Source organism: Panthera uncia (assembly GCF_023721935.1).
Source record: "Panthera uncia isolate 11264 chromosome B3 unlocalized genomic scaffold, Puncia_PCG_1.0 HiC_scaffold_1, whole genome shotgun sequence".
Taxonomy (NCBI): domain Eukaryota; kingdom Metazoa; phylum Chordata; class Mammalia; order Carnivora; family Felidae; genus Panthera; species Panthera uncia.
The window spans coordinates 125,883,939-125,899,424 of record NW_026057582.1 but is presented as its reverse complement, the minus strand read 5'-3'; the positions used below and the strand labels follow the sequence as shown (position 1 = coordinate 125,899,424).

The 15,486-nt window shown below is 42.7% G+C and overlaps 1 protein-coding gene across 9 annotated transcripts in view; it reads right to left on the bottom strand.

Annotated features, from left to right (window-relative positions):
• The window catches only part of TTC23 (tetratricopeptide repeat domain 23), a 105,517-nt gene that overhangs the window by 61,418 nt on the left and 28,613 nt on the right, over positions 1–15,486 (bottom strand). For all 9 annotated transcript variants that reach the window (XR_007453902.1, XM_049614017.1, XM_049614016.1 and 6 more), the window contains 3 exons: positions 14,096–14,219; positions 11,326–11,476; positions 11,009–11,134 (listed from right to left, as the gene is read on the bottom strand). Coding sequence is in view for 8 of the 9 variants with exons in the window: in XM_049614017.1 (XP_049469974.1) it covers positions 11,009–11,134; positions 11,326–11,476; positions 14,096–14,219 (401 nt within the window). In the remaining variant the exon portion in view is untranslated. The remainder of the gene's footprint in view (positions 1–11,008; positions 11,135–11,325; positions 11,477–14,095; positions 14,220–15,486) is intronic.

Here is a 15,486-nt window from a genome sequence, read left to right as displayed (position 1 = left end):
GAGAGAAAGTAGATTAGTAGTTTTCAGGGGCTGGGGGAACATGGTAATAGAGACTGCTAATGGGATGAAAAAGTCAAAACGATTGTGGTTTGTTAATATACTGAAAACCACTGAACTGTGTATTTCAGTTGGGTGAGTTGTATGGTAGGTCAGTTATGGCTCACTAAATCTGTTATTTAAAAAAGTTTGTGTGGGGCACCTGAGTGGCTCAGTTGGTTAAGCGTCTGACCCTAGGTTTCAGCTCAGGTCATAATCTCACAGTTTCATGAGTGGAGCCCCAAGTCTGGCTCTGTGCAGGCAACACAGAGCCTCCATGGGATTCTCTCTTCCTCTCTCTCTCTGCCCCTCCCCTGCTCACACCATCTCTGTCTCTCTCAAAATAAATAAATGAACTTAAAAATAAATTTAAAAGTTTGTGAACATTTCAAAGCAAAACTAAATACAGATAAGGTTTAGTGGTACCCATAAAATTAGTTAATTTTCGTTTAAAATAATTGTAATAATGTTAAATAAAAACCAAAATTCTTTTCTCTTAATATTGTCTTTGAGCCATTTTGAACCAGCACAAACCAGGTCAGAAAAGGATGTGTGCTTTGGCTTTAAATTGGTCCCGTGTGATTAGGCGATCCTACCCAACTGTTTTTAGGGCTGAAGGATTAGGAGAGCAGAGAATGTTGTGGGTCCTCCTGCACCTGACCCCTCAGCAATGGGCATCCCCCAGGGGAGGCCATAAATTGGACTTGGGACACTGAGTTACTGGCCTCACTCTCTATTCTTTCAGAGCTGTAAGCTTGTTTCCTGATGAGCTCCAATGCCTGGGTCTTCTGGGGGAATGCCCCGGTCTACGAAAATTATAATCCTAATGAGAAAGCAGGAAATTCATGGAGGGAAAAGCCACATAAAATTATTCTTAATGGAATATTCTGGTAAATCAATTACCCTGTAAGTTTATTTTTTTTAAGTTTATTTATTTTGAGAGAGAGAGAGAGAGAGAGAGCAGGAGACAGAGGATCCGAAGTAGGCTCTGTGCTGACAGCAGAGAGCCCAATGTGGGGCTCAAACTCACCAACCGCGAGATCATGACCTGGGCCAAAGTTGGACGGTTAACCGACTCAGCCACCCAGGCACCTCACTTTGTAAGTTTAAATATGTTAATGTATTCCTGTATTGATGTCTGCAAGTATGCAGACATGGAAGAATCAAGAAATTGGTGATAAACCCAAAATCTTTTTCCTTTGGCTGATTGTTTCAAGCCAATAAGCTGTGGTCGAGGAAATTAGCTTGAGTGCTGGTGAGTTATAGAAGCAGGATAAGTTCTATACAGCTCCCTAAGTTACCCGGATGTGCAGAATTCAGAGTGTGTCAAAGATGGGTGAGAATAGAAAGGCCAGTCCCCTAGCTGAGTGCTGCCCCCCCCCCCCCGCCCAGCCGTCCGGGGCATGGGTTTGGGGCCCTGGTCCCACACAAAGGAGCCCTAACTGCTGCCAGCAGGGCCTGGCTCTGCACCCACAGACTCCTGCTCCTTCTCTCTGTGCCAGGTTCTGATAGACACCTGCCTGAGGTGGCCATTGGGAGTTTCAGTCCAGCCCACACTCTGCTGGATGAGCTGTTGTGCTTGGACACAAAGCTGTGTTTGCCTGGAAGAAAGGGCACCTTTCCCAATTCTCACAAAGGCTCTGTCCACTCACCTAACTGCACAAAGGTGGCACAGAGGTGACGGTGGTTCTCCTGGGACCTGAGTTTCTCAGGACTTGATGAGTTCAGATTACCCTTGAGCATCATCTAAACCTTCCCATCTAGCTTCCCTGATGCCGTCCTCCTTTGCGTGAAGTGTACCTTTCAACTCTGGGTGTTCGCTGGGCCATTCTATCTGGAATGTCCTCTTCTTTCTTCCATCTCTGCCTGGCAAACTTCCATTCATCTTTCTAACTACTATTCCTCTTTTTAGTTTTAGCTTAACAGTCTCCTCCTTTAGGAAGCCTTCCCTGACACACCATTTAAGGTGACACTCACTCTCATGGGGCAGGCAAGTGCAGGGTGGGCACCCAAGAGTGAGTGCCTCCTTAAATGGTGTGGCTTGGGCACCTGGCTTTCTCATCTTAAGCCCTGCTCTGTTCCCTGACACCCCAGGCTGGGTTGGGTGCCTCAGTGAACACCTGACTGTGCTCCCACGGAACTGTGAACCTTCCCTGCTGGGGAAACATCTCTCAGGTTCTATTATAACTGCCTGGCAATGCAGCCGCTGGGATCTGTGAAGGCAGGGTCCAAGCCCGCCTCATTCATCTTGGCATCCCAGCACCTTGCACAGTGTCTGACAGTAGCCATATGATCCCCAGGAAGTCCAAGGTCATTCTGAGGGGAAGGTTTGCCTTAGTAGTGTGAGGTGACCAAGATGGCGGCAGGCTGGGCAGGGCTTCCATGGGAGAGCAAACATGAAGTGCTGCCTGATAGAAGGAGGGAGGAGAAGCTGCAGAGGGAGGGAGGGAGGGAAGAACAACCTACAAATACAAATCCATTAGCTTAGAAGACTCTGAGGCGATAGTTCATACCTTCATTTTCATGGCTTCCAGAATAAATTTTAGTGAAAAAAACCTTCAAAAAGAGAACATGTTTTCATATTGACTTGGTAGCCAAAATATTGTAGACTATTGAGCTAATTAAGGGTGGAGCAAGTTGTTGAAATTTTATAAAAGGTGGAATAAAAGGAACTTTGTAAAAACCTATTAGGGCCTGAACTGTTTCCTCCCACCCAGATTCCTACATTCGAGTCCTCACCTCCAGTGACTTCACTTGGGACTAAGGTTGTTGCAGATGTAATTAGTTAAATTAAGATGTCATACTAGGGGCGCCTGGGTGGCTCAGTCAGTTAAGCGTCCAATTTCAGCTCGAGTCATGATCTCACGGCTCGTGAGTGAGTTCAAGCCCCCATCAGGCTCTGTGCTGACAGCTGGGAGCCTGGAGCCTGCTTTGGATTCTGTGTCTCCCTCTCTCTCTGCCCCTCCCCGACTCACACTCTCTCTCTCTTTTTCTCAAAAATGAACATTAAAAAATTTTTTTAAAAATGATGTCATACTAGAGTAGGTAGACCCCCTAATCCAATGTGACTCGTATCCTTACCAAAAGGAGGAATTTGAACACAAAGACACATAGAGGGGGCAGTCCATGTGAAGATGAAGGCAAGATTGGGGTGATGCATCTATAAGCCAAGGAACACCAGAGATTGCCAGGAACCCACCAGAAGCTGGGAAAGAGGCCCAGACCAGATTCTTCCTCACAGCCCCCAGAAGGAACCTGCACGGCCAATACTTTTATCTTAGACTTCCAGCCTCCAGCACTGTGAGAGAAGAACTTACTGTGGTTCACATCACCTAGTGGGTGGTACTTTGTTATGGTAGCCCTTGCAAACCAATATGGAACCCCTACTGGCCAACTCCAGGCCTGGAGGTTTTCCTTCCCTTAGACCCCTAATACAAGAACACTGGGTATACGTATACTTACCCAGAGTGGCTACTTAGATATGGGAGCACCATTTTTTTTTTTTTTTTTTAATCACACTGTGCTCACATCTGACTTTCTATTACCTCCCTGCCTGGAAATTTGAGTATCTGCTGAGAAGGAGACCCGGAAGCAGGCAAATTCAGCAGGAACAAACACATGACTTTCACTGGCCATGGTTTTGCCTTTGATACAAGAACGTCCAAATGAAAGCACAGCCCACGAATCCCATGACAACCAGCAAGCTGCACTTAGCAGGGTGCCCGCCCTGAAGGACTATAGTCACACATGAGGATCCATTCTTGAAGGCGACCTGTTGCCATTTCTGAACGCTCTAAATTGAAAAGATTTTTGTCAGCCTACTATTGGCCTCAAATTTCAAACTACTGAATTCTTTAGATCCTGAGTCCTTCTTTCTCTTGTAGCTAAAATGACTTACCTCCTCACTTAGGTCATCCACAGGGGGAAAAATTAGATCCCTCATACAATGTACACAAAAGTTCTAGGTGGATTAGAGGCCTAAATTCAAAAAGCAAAACTTTGATATGTTTAAAAAATATGTAACAAAAAGTAATTCCACGATTTTGGGTAGGGAAGGATTTTTTTTTTTAAACTAAGCTTCACACCCAGAGTAGATTCCAATGCGGGGCTTGAACTCATGACCCATAGATCAAGACCTGAGCTGAAACCAAGAGCTGGACACTCAAGTGACTGAGCCATCCAGGTGCCCCTGTAAGGAGGGATTTTTTTTAAACAAGACAAAAAATATAAATTAGAACAGAAAACATGGGTAAATTTAGTCATCTTACAAATAAAAACTCCTGTGTATCAAAAGTCAACATTACAGAAAGTGAAAAGCCTGAAGTACACACTGGGAGAACACACACAATATACGTAAGTAGCAAATAATTGGTTGTCAGAAATATGAAGAATGTCTAAAAATTAATAAAAAAAAAAAAGCCCAATTTAAAAATGAGCAAAAGACATGAATAGACAATTCACAGAATAGGAATTCCAAATGTCTAGTATACATGTGAAAAGATGGTCAACCTCACTATTAAGGAAATGCAATTAAAGAAACCATATGATTGGCACATATAAAAAGTTTGACTGTATCAAGTGTTGGCAAGGATGTTGAGTAATGGGAATTTCCATGTCCTACTGGTGAGAATATAGGTTGGCATTTGCGGGGGGCGGGGGGGCGGGTGTGTGTGCCTGGGTGGCTCAGTTGATTAAGCGTCCGACTCTGACTCTTGATTTTGGCTCAGGTCATGATTTCATGGTTCATGAGGTCAAGCCCCATGTTGGGGCTGACAGCTCAGAGCCTGTTTGAGATTCCCCCTCTCTCTTTCTCTCTCTGCTCCTCCTCTTTGTGCATTAGCTCTCTCTCTCTCAAAATAAATAAATAAACTTAAAAAAAAAAATAAGTTGGCATTTGGCAAACCTGGTAAAGTTGAGGACATGGGTATTTGTCAAGTAAGCAATTCCACTCCTGGGCATAGACCTCAGAGATAATCTTGAACGTGTGCCCAGAGAGACATGTATAAGAGTGATGAGGCAAATCGTATTTACACAGTGGAAAAATTGGAATTTCATCCCACCGATTTACATGGTCACCCTCATGAGCACTGATGATTGAGTTAGGGGAAAGTCAGACGGATAAAACACAATACGTGGGTTTAAAATGAAGAGACTAGAGAAACACCTATCAGCTGACATGGGTACATCTCAAAAATACAAAAGTACAAACGTAATGGGGGAAAAGCAAGCTACAGAAGGAAATATACATATAAAATTTTAAAAATGAGGGGCCCCTGGGTGGCTCAGTTGGTTAAGTGTCTGACTCTTGGTTTCAGCTCAGGTCATGATCTCACGGTTTGTGAATTTGAGCCCCCCTCCCATCCGCCCCCCCATCAGGCTCCACGATGACAATGCAGAGACTACTTAGGATTGTCTCTCTTTCCCTCTCTCTGCCCCTTTCCCTGCTCATTCTCTCTCTGTCTGTCTCTCTCTCTCAAAATAAGTAAACATTTTAAAAAATAAAATAAAAAATAAAAATGAGAAATAATACTGTATATTTTCCTGGTTATACATGCTTTCAGAATGAAAAACACTAAATCAAGCACAACAATTGCCTGTAGTGTGGGGGGAAGAAAACAGGATTAGGAAGAACACAGAAGAACTCCATGTATCTGAAACATCCTATTTTAAGCTTGGTTAGTGTGGAAGGTAAGCATTTGCATAGCAATATCTATACTTTTATCCTGTTAAAAAGATGAACAGATGCAACCCGCTTTTGTTTAGTGCTTGCAAAGAATGGAGCAGGGTCCAGGCCTCGCCCCTTGGAGTTTTGCTGCCAGCACTCGGGGTCCTGGAGTTCGTACAACCACCACAAATGGAGGCTTATCAAGCTAATGTCCCTACGATGATGAGCCTTCTGGAGCTCACTTAGCTCCAGAAAATACGATTACTTTGGCTTCACAATATATTTAACAAAAAAGGGGCGGAGGGAGGGGTACTATACCAGGAAATACCTAAGCGATAGCCTTACCTCCATCGCCAAATCACTGAAAGCATCAATTTCAAGTAATCTTGTCTGTCTGCATTTGCTCAAGTGTAATGTTTGGGATGGCAACATTTTCTCTTTTCCGTTTCTATCTGCCTGCAGGGAATGCTTTGAGGATTTATTGTCTAGCGTGCCCATAATATGTTTAGGCAGCTTTAGGAAACACCAGACAGATGAAAAGATAGAGAGTTTTGAACAACAGAATGTGGCAGTATGTTAATCTGGCAGGGCCACAACTCCAACCACAACATATTTTATTGAATGAAAATACATCCACAGGAATTCTACAGAGCACGTAAGGAGTTTCAGATGAGCCTCAGAATCTCTTTGCAATTACTCTTTGCAATGCAATCTCTTTGGTATTACTAAGACAATGGAGAGTTTCCTTTTAAAAGCTCTGGAATTTGGGGCGCCTGGGTGGCTCAGTTGGTTAAGAGTCCGACTCTTGATTTTGGCTGTGGTCATAATTCACTGTTTATGAGATCAAGCCCTGCATGGGGTTCTGCGGTGATTGCACAGAGCCTCCTTGGGATTCTCTCTCTGCCTCACCCCTGCTCGAGTGCATTCTCTCTCTCTCTCTCTCTCAAAATAAACATTTTTTTAAAAAATCTCTGAAATTTAGCAAGAATACAGAGCAACAGTGAACAGCAAGTCTCGGTGGGAATATTGCTGATAAGCGAAATCTGAGGACAAATCAATCCTGCAAGAGGCCAAGTGGGATTTTCTAGAGTCACAGGGAGAAAAGGCTTTCATGAGACTCTCCCTCTCTACCCTCTGGCACACACAACAAAGGTTTTGCTCTGCAGAGTGTACTCTCAGGTCTCCGTTTTGCACTAGGGAACATGATCTGTGCCACGGGAGGAGCTCAGACGCCAGAGTTTGGTAGACCTGGCTCTCCTCTGCCAGTCCCAGCTGTGTGACCCTGGGAAATGACCTCCCCTCTCTCAGCCCCATGTGGTTCATTTGAGAATGGGACTACTGAGCATACCCAGCACACAGGACTTCGGCACTTTGACAGAGCCTGGCACGGAAGGTGGTCAAGCGTTAGTAGCTGGTGTGGTTGTTTAAAATCCTCAGTATTATTTGTAGTTGTTTAAGGAAATGTGTATTACAGGCATATAGTGTTAGAAATGGAAAGACAAAAATATGGTACTCTGCAGCGCCTGGGTGGCTTGGTCAGTTGGGCGTCCGACTTCAGCTCAGGTCACGATCTCGCAGTCCGGGAGCTCGAGCCCCGCGTCAGGCTCTGTGCTGACAGCTCAGAGCCTGGAGTCTGTTTCGGATTCTGTGTCTCCCTCTCTCTCTGACCCTCCCCCATTCATGCTCTGTCTCTCTCTGTCTCAAAAATAAATAAACGTTAAAAAAATTTAAAAAAAATATGATATTCTGAAATGTAAAGCTGTAGGGGATTCAAGAAACAGAAAGCAGATCAAGTATATGAAGGTAGTAATGTGTTCTGTGTGGTTTTCTGCTTCTCCGCATTAAAAGAAACCCTGACTTTTCAAAAATCAGATGTTGTGTAAGTTCAGAGCATTTCTTTAATCAAAGGAACATAGGATGGAGAAGAGAAGAGAATCAGAAAAAAAGTAAATGATTTGCTTCTTGTTAAACAAGCATAAGGCATGCCAGGCAAATAGTGTCCCATGGAAGGAGCTGCCAGGAGAAACCTCTCCTCTGGAGAAGAGCAGGGCATTTCCCGGAGGAGGAAAGGAAGAGGCAGGGCTCTGAATACACAAGCATTTGTTAGAGCTTTTATATCCAGAAAGTAAATGTAGAAAAGGTGATTCTTTTTTTAATTTTTTTTTAACATTTATTTTCTAGAGAGAGAGAGAGACAGAGTAAGAGTGGGGAGGGGCAGAGAGAGAGAAGGAGACAGAATCTGAAGCAGGCTCCAGGCTCTGAGCTATCAGCACAGAGCCCAATGCGGGGCTCAAAATTATGAGCCTTAAGATCATGACCTGAGCTGAAGTTGGACGCTTAACCCACTGAGTCACCCAGGTGCCCCGAGAAGGGACTTCTTTAAAGAAACACATCTACAGACATACAGCTTAGACACCAAGGACCTCCAGGTCATGTATTAATGAAAAAAAAAAAAAAAAAAAAAAAGCTAAGTTCTGAAAGCAACAGATTTGTAGATTACTGAGTTGAGCACTGGAGGATCTAAAAGCAAGAAAGGAAGGGCTATCACCAAAGTACAAAGTGGAGCCTGTTTGGGATTCTCTCTTTCCCTCTCTCTCTCTCCGACCACCCCCCCCCCCAACTCATGCTGTCTGTCTCTCTCAAAATAAATAAAAACGTAAAAAAATTAAAAAAATAAAGCCCACACTGTTGACTACACCACATCACCTTCCTTAGAGATAGAGGAAATGTCCTGTCGATACTCTAGTTTCCACAGTGCACCTGAGAGCCAGTTCAACACAGCAATGCCAGGCCAAGTGCTCCAAAGAAGACTCCAAAGATGGCCTGTCGCACAGTCCAAGGGAAAGCCTGGACAGGTCACACGTTCTGCAGCAGCAGTAACCGGCAATAGAAAATAATTCTTAACACAGGGGAAGAGTTCGCCCATGTTCACCACTGAGTTTCTGTATCATGTTTAGAAAAACAAATCTGCACAGAGGAGCATGATTTGGATTCACTCTCCAAAGTTAATGAAAAGTTAGTGAATGGAGTAGTTCTGGCACAGAGGAGGGCAGGTAGAAGGGAAAGCTTCAGCCCACAGTGAGGGAGAGAAGGCAGAGAGCATGAGTCACCAGGCAGCATTTATCTGTCAGCCCGAGGAGAAAAGAACTGGCTTGGCCTGATGGGCACCATAAAAGGCGAGGCAGAAGGAGGAAGAGGACATGAAAGATGCCCTTTTAAGAGGCACATAAATCCCACGAGAGCTGTCTGAGAAATTATCCTGGCCTTCGACCACCAAGACCTTGTAAAAGAAAAGGCCTCTGTGGTTGTGAATGTAACTACGGAAATGTACGAAAGCAAAGCCACACAAATTTCTGAGGCAGACCCGTTTGGGCAAAGCATTCATAATCGAGGAAACAAAGCACAGTGATCCAATGAAAACCACACAGTTCAAACATGCAAGTTCCAGTGACTATGTCACTGTGGAGAACCTGGACGTAAAGAAGTGGCAAAGTTTAAGACAACTCAGCTAAACACAAAGTAACTTTGTAGGCCAGCTGGGAACATGGACTCTAATTCTTGTTGGATATTCAGCACAGATGTGTACAAGGTGCGCCATCTGCCGGCAAGATTTAGTACTGCTGATTTGGAAAGAATTCTTAGAGGAGGTGCCGGATTCTGGCGGAGGATAATTTACCCTCTTTTGCAGCAACACCACTCAACATTAAGTTCTAGTAACTTAATGCAATAAATGTCCGATATTGGACCCTTGACTTGCTTATTTCCTGTCTTACAATACAAGACAGAATATCTACTTCTAGACAGGAAGAAATTCTGGACTACCAGGCACTCCCAGTCATTACCTCCTTCCTCTTCTCATTACATAAATGGAATCATACAGTATGAATTCTTTTGGGTCTGGTTTCTTTCATTAAGCATTATGTTTGTGAGAGTCATCCGTGATGTTAGGCAAAGGAGCAGTTTGATCATTTTCTTTGTATGAATGAACAGATCACAATTTTATCTATTGTACTTTTTTAAAATTTTGTTTTAATGTTTATTTATTTTTGAGAAAGAGAAGGAGAGACAGAGTGTGAGTGGGAGAGGGGGAGAGAAAGGGAGACCCAGAATCTGAAACAGGCTCCAGGCTCGAGCTGTCAGCATAGAGCCTGACATGGCGCTCGAACTCACAAACTGTGAAATCATGACCTGAGCTAATGTTGGACACTTAACCAACTGAGCCACCCAGGTGCCCCTATCTATTGTACTTTTCTAAAAAACATAATTTGTTGTCAAATTGGCTTACATACAACACCCAGTGTTCATCCCAACAAGTGCCTTCCTCAATGCCCATCACCCATTTATCTATAGTAGTTTTGATGAACAGTTGGGTTGTTTCCAATTCTTGGCTATTATAAATAACGTAGCTTTGGACATTCTTGGCTATTTCTTTTGATGAACATATGTGTGCATTTGTGTTATATTTAGGAGTGATACTGCTGTGTCACAGAGTAGGCAAATATTCAAATTTAGAAGATGAAGCCAAACCATTTTCTAAAGTAGTCATACCAAATACATTCTAAACTACAACATATGAGAAACCATATAAGAGCATGACATCCTTACCAACACTTGATATTATCAGTCCTTTTAAAAAATTAGCCATTCTAGTGGAGATGTAGTAGTATCTTCTGATTTTAATTTTAATTTCCCTGATGACTGATGAAATGGAACATTTAGGATGTTTATTAGCTATGTGGGCATCTGTGTGTGTGTGTGTGTGTGTGTGTGTGTGTGTGTGAAGTCTCTTGCCTGCTTTTCTATTCTGTTGTCTGTCTTTGTTTTATTGATATATGGGAGTTTTTTTACAGATTCTAGATATAAGTCCTTTGCCAGTTATGTGTATGACAAATATCTTCTTCCTCTCTGTGGTATGAAATATATGGTGATTTAAATACAGAGGAGGGGGTTCAGGAGAGCAGGCAAGAAATAGAAAGTCAAAGGAGTGACATCAGAACTCTAGGACCCAGGAGTGAATGTATAATTTCATCACATGTATGTAATTGCACCATCTATCTATCTATCTATCTATCTATCTATCTACATGTGTGTAAATGTATATGTATATATAATTGCATCAACGATGTATGTGCCTTGGTTGTGGATGCTCTGATATGACCATGGTCCTCTTTTGCTTCTGGACAGTGGCCATGGAGAAGCCATGGACACAGCATCATGGGAGAAGCTCCTTCTGCCTGAAAGCAGGCGGGTTCTCTGCCAGAACCTCCTGCCATCATGTATTCAAAACATCCTAAACCGGAAACTTACTGTGCAAATGACAATTTGATCCGTGCTTGAATTTCTATCCATTCCTCCTTTACAATCCTTCCACATTGCAGCAGCTCCTTTGCAAGTGTCTCTGCCTTTGTCAAATTCTCGGAAGCTTCTTTAAACCTGAGTTGTGTTCAGGAAACGTCACACATAGTTCTAGATTCTGGGACCCCAGTTCTTGGGACATCCTTGGCTCTTAAACTTCCCATCACCCTTTCCGAGTCATCTGTCAGCTTTTGATTTGGCCTTGAAAAATTAAACGTAGGCATTATGAATGGCATTTCTACGTGTAAATATTAGAAGCAAAAGGATACTTTTGAAGGGAGAGTAAGGCTCTCCCCATGGTATGGAATAGCTCAATTGAACACTTGAAAACATCTGTATTGTCGTTATAGGGAGGCACGATGGAGTTGGTGAGGATTTCTTTGGCTTTTTCTGCATGTTGTTTTGCTTGCAGGGACAGTCCTGTGGACAAAGGAAAAGAGGTCTCAGTTTCTCTTTCATGTCAGCAGGGCACATGACCATAATGATCTATGGCCAGGAAATAAAATTAGGTCTCCTCCACAGACTGTCAAGTGACACATAGAGATATATCAGGGCAGCATGAAATATTGTCCTGACTGTAAAAACAAAGCAGTGGCTTACACCTAGTACTCAAGATAAATCTCCCCCAAATGGTCTTTCTAGAAATTAAACAGCATAAGCGGGAATTGAACAATTTTGAAACCTCACCAATATCAGATATGAAATATGTTCTAAATAATTATAAGAAAACAAACGGAATGCAAGGACTATAGCATTCTGGGCAGGAAATAAGATATTCATGAATTTTCATTCTGGCTGTGTGACAGCAATCTTAATACTAAAAATTCTGAATCTTCTGCTTATCCATCTATAATCATAACTTTAGAGGGTTATTTTAACATAATAAAAATACAATGATCTCTAAAAACACTTTACAAATACAATTCCAATGACAGAATGGGTTAATGTGCTACAATCTTATTCCTATAAGTTTGTTGGCTAATATGACAACATGGGACAACATCAAGGAAAATAATCTCTACCAAGAACGAATTCCCCACTGTGTTCCAGGGTTCTTCCATGGGCTTAATTAATATGTAGTAAGGGTGGCAAGGGGGGTTGCCAGTTAGGTTTCAGGGCTTTTCACTTCTCCATACTCCCAACCATTTCCCCCCACACTGACGTCCTTCATTCTATCCACATCTATACACCCCTGGTCTTTTTTTTTTTTTTATATGAAAGTGTATCTCAGAATCTCTAAGAAGCTGCCAAAATACAAAATTAATGCTGTTCTGATGTCTATAAAATGGAAGAACATACTTTCTGATGGAGAAATTCCAAGGTATGTCCTTCATGTGGGAACTCTTATAGATTGTCTAATTTTTTTAAAGTACATATTTAATCCACCTAACAGTGATTTTTTAGTGCCAATTACACATACAATATTACAAAAGTTAGTGGTGCATTGTATTTCTTAAAAATTTTTTTTATTTATTTTGAGAGAGAGTACATGAGCAGGAGAAAGGCAGAGACAGAGGGAGAGAGAGAATCCTAAGTCCTCTCCATGCTCAGCACAGAGTCCTATGAGGGGCTGGCTCTCATGACCTTGAGATCACGACCTGAGCCAAAATCAAGAGTCAGACACTTAATTGAGTCACCCAGGTACCCGCTCTCACTTTAACTTGAGAAAGAAAGACTATCATGCAAAAAGGGAGCAGCCTATGGAAGAAAAACATTATTTGAAATCCCAGATGCCAGAGGCCACTGGTGCTGGCATCCAAAACCCTACTAACATTATAAGTTGGATAAGTTGTTTCAACTCATTTGTTTCCTCTGGATCTAAAAATATAGGAGGGGGTTCTGGGGTTTGAACTAGGTGATCTCCAGGGTCCCCTCTGGCTCTAAAAATCTTTGATCTAACAAGTGGGACCAGTTAATAATCAGATTTGACCAAATTCATTGGGTGGCAATTCTGTGCTTAGCACTGTGGTGTTTTCCACTTCGTTATTTTATTTATTCACTGGATCCATCCTGGGAAGTTAGTACCACCATCATTATCATCACTTTGAAGAAAGGGAGTACAGAGATGTACTCTTGTACACCTTGTCCTGGGTGAAGGAGAAGGAGAAGACATGATATCCTGTTGTTTTTTGCCTTCCCTGCATCCATTCCTCCTTCCTTCGTTTCCTTCTGAGAATGCCCAGCCCCTGTATACCCAATCCATGTGATTTAGCCAAGGTCAGCCTGTCCTCCAGGATCTAGTGGAGCCAAAAGGCAGATCTATCATCTGACTATTCCTTGCCTTTGACCTACCATCCAAGTCAGCCCCAATAGAACCCCCAACTCCTGAGATTTTGGTGAAAAGACATTCTTTTTTTTTTCCCTGGGAATGCTGATGAAGGAAGTCTAAATAAAACTTCTGCAAGCCTTGCTGCTGCCAGATGGGCAAAGCCTGGGTAAGAACAAAGTCCATGCAGAGAAAAACAGAGCCAAGGGGTAGATTAAGAGAGAAACAAATCTGATGACATTGGTTGAACACCTGGTTTAACCTGTGTAGACACCTGGTTGTCTACAGCAAGTTTTACCCTTGCGTTTTCAAGTTGTATGAGCCAATACATGAACTTTTGTTTACTGCTGGCTTGATTTCATCTCTTATTTATGTTTTTTTTTGGGGGAGGGGTGTTGCTTACAGGCAAGAAATTCTCCATCAAAACAAATGTGAATGGATCCCATTGTAGGCCCACGCTCCATGCCTTGGGCCCCTTCTGCAATACCTTCAAAGCTAACAATTCTCTCCCAAGAACCCTACTTTTAAGATCATAAATAAAGGGCTCTCCAAAGCCCTCCAAAGGGCTAAAATCTTCCTTCTCTTTTTTATATATTATATTAAAAAATCTCATTCACTTTTTCTGAAATGAGATGGCTACTCAATGGGTGGAGAGGAGAATATTCAAGAAAACTGAATCCTTCTAGTTACGTGTGAGTCACATTTGCATGAAAGAGCAGAAACCCATGGATTGTTACCTCTCCCCCTCCCGCCACCATTGGAGATGAACTCACCTTTCAGCTGGAGGTAGCCTTGGGCCAGATTAACATGTGCCTCTGCTAGTTTCCAGTGTGAGTCACCATAGCAAATTCTCGTCAGCGCCATGCAGCGTACAAGCTCGCGGACAGCCTGTTCATACTGTGACGGACAGAAAATGGGCTTACGAGCTAGATGACTTGAAAACACAGAGTCACAAAGCACAAAGTCAACTAGCATTTTTGTCCATTCAGTGTATATTTCCTGAGTACCTACTAGGTTCCAGGGATACATCAGAGAAGAAAATAGACAAAGATCTGTTTTGGGCCGTGGGCGGTTCATCTATTAGGGTGAAATAGACAATACCTGACAGAAATGAGTAAACTTTATAGTATATTTAAATGGATATAACATTTAAACTTTTAGTACCTTATGAGAAAGATAACAAATAAAGAAGAAATAGAAAAAGTAGAACAGACATCTAACCATTCCCTAGGCTTTCGCTGCCCATCTATGAACAGCTACTACACATCCAAGCACCAGGGGGCAAGTGGTAGCAGTTTTCAAATAAAGCTCTCTGGTTCTCCATTCAAATACCTTTCTTAGCAGCCTAGGGTTAGCATAGCAAATGAGGTTGGCAACTGACAAACAGATTTCATTAAAGCAGTGAGAAGTCCATTTATGTTCAGTGTCTGGACCAAGAGAACAGGGAGCTGGTATGTCCAGCTCAGGTCAGCTCGGAGCAGCAATACACTCAAAGCAAGGCTGGTAGTTTTAAAATATAGCTCCAAAATCCTTTGACTCTTTCCATCCAGAGATAGGGGATCTCTGTCTCCTTCCCTTTGAATCTGGGCTTTATAACTGGCTGATAGAATATGGATGGGATGATGCAGTACCAGTTTGGGGGCCCAGGTCTTAAGGAACTGGCCGCTTCTGTTTTCTGTTTCTTCTTAGAAACAGAACACAATTGTGGGCTGAGTTGTGTCCCCACTGCCCCTTAAACTCAAATTTTGGAGGCCCAAGTACTTTAAAATGTGACAGTATATGGAGAGAAGGTCTTTAAAGAGGTAAGTTAAAATGAGGCCGTTAGGGTAGAGCCCTAACCCAACATGACTGATGTCCTTATAAGAAGAGGAAGAAATACCAGGGATGGGCACGCAGAAAGAAAAAAATTGTGAGGACATGGGGAGAGGGCACCGTATTCAAGCTAAGCCTCCAAATGACATCAACCCTGCCAACATTTTGATCTTGGACTTGTAGCCTCCAGAACTTGGAGAAAATAAACTTCTGATGTTTAAGCCACCTCGTCTGAGGTATTCTGCTACGGCAGCCCTAGGAAACTGATAACCTAACCACCATGCTATGAGGAAGCCTAAAGAGAGGCCCTTGTAGAAAGGTACCAATAGCTGACCCCAATTAGTCAATCAGA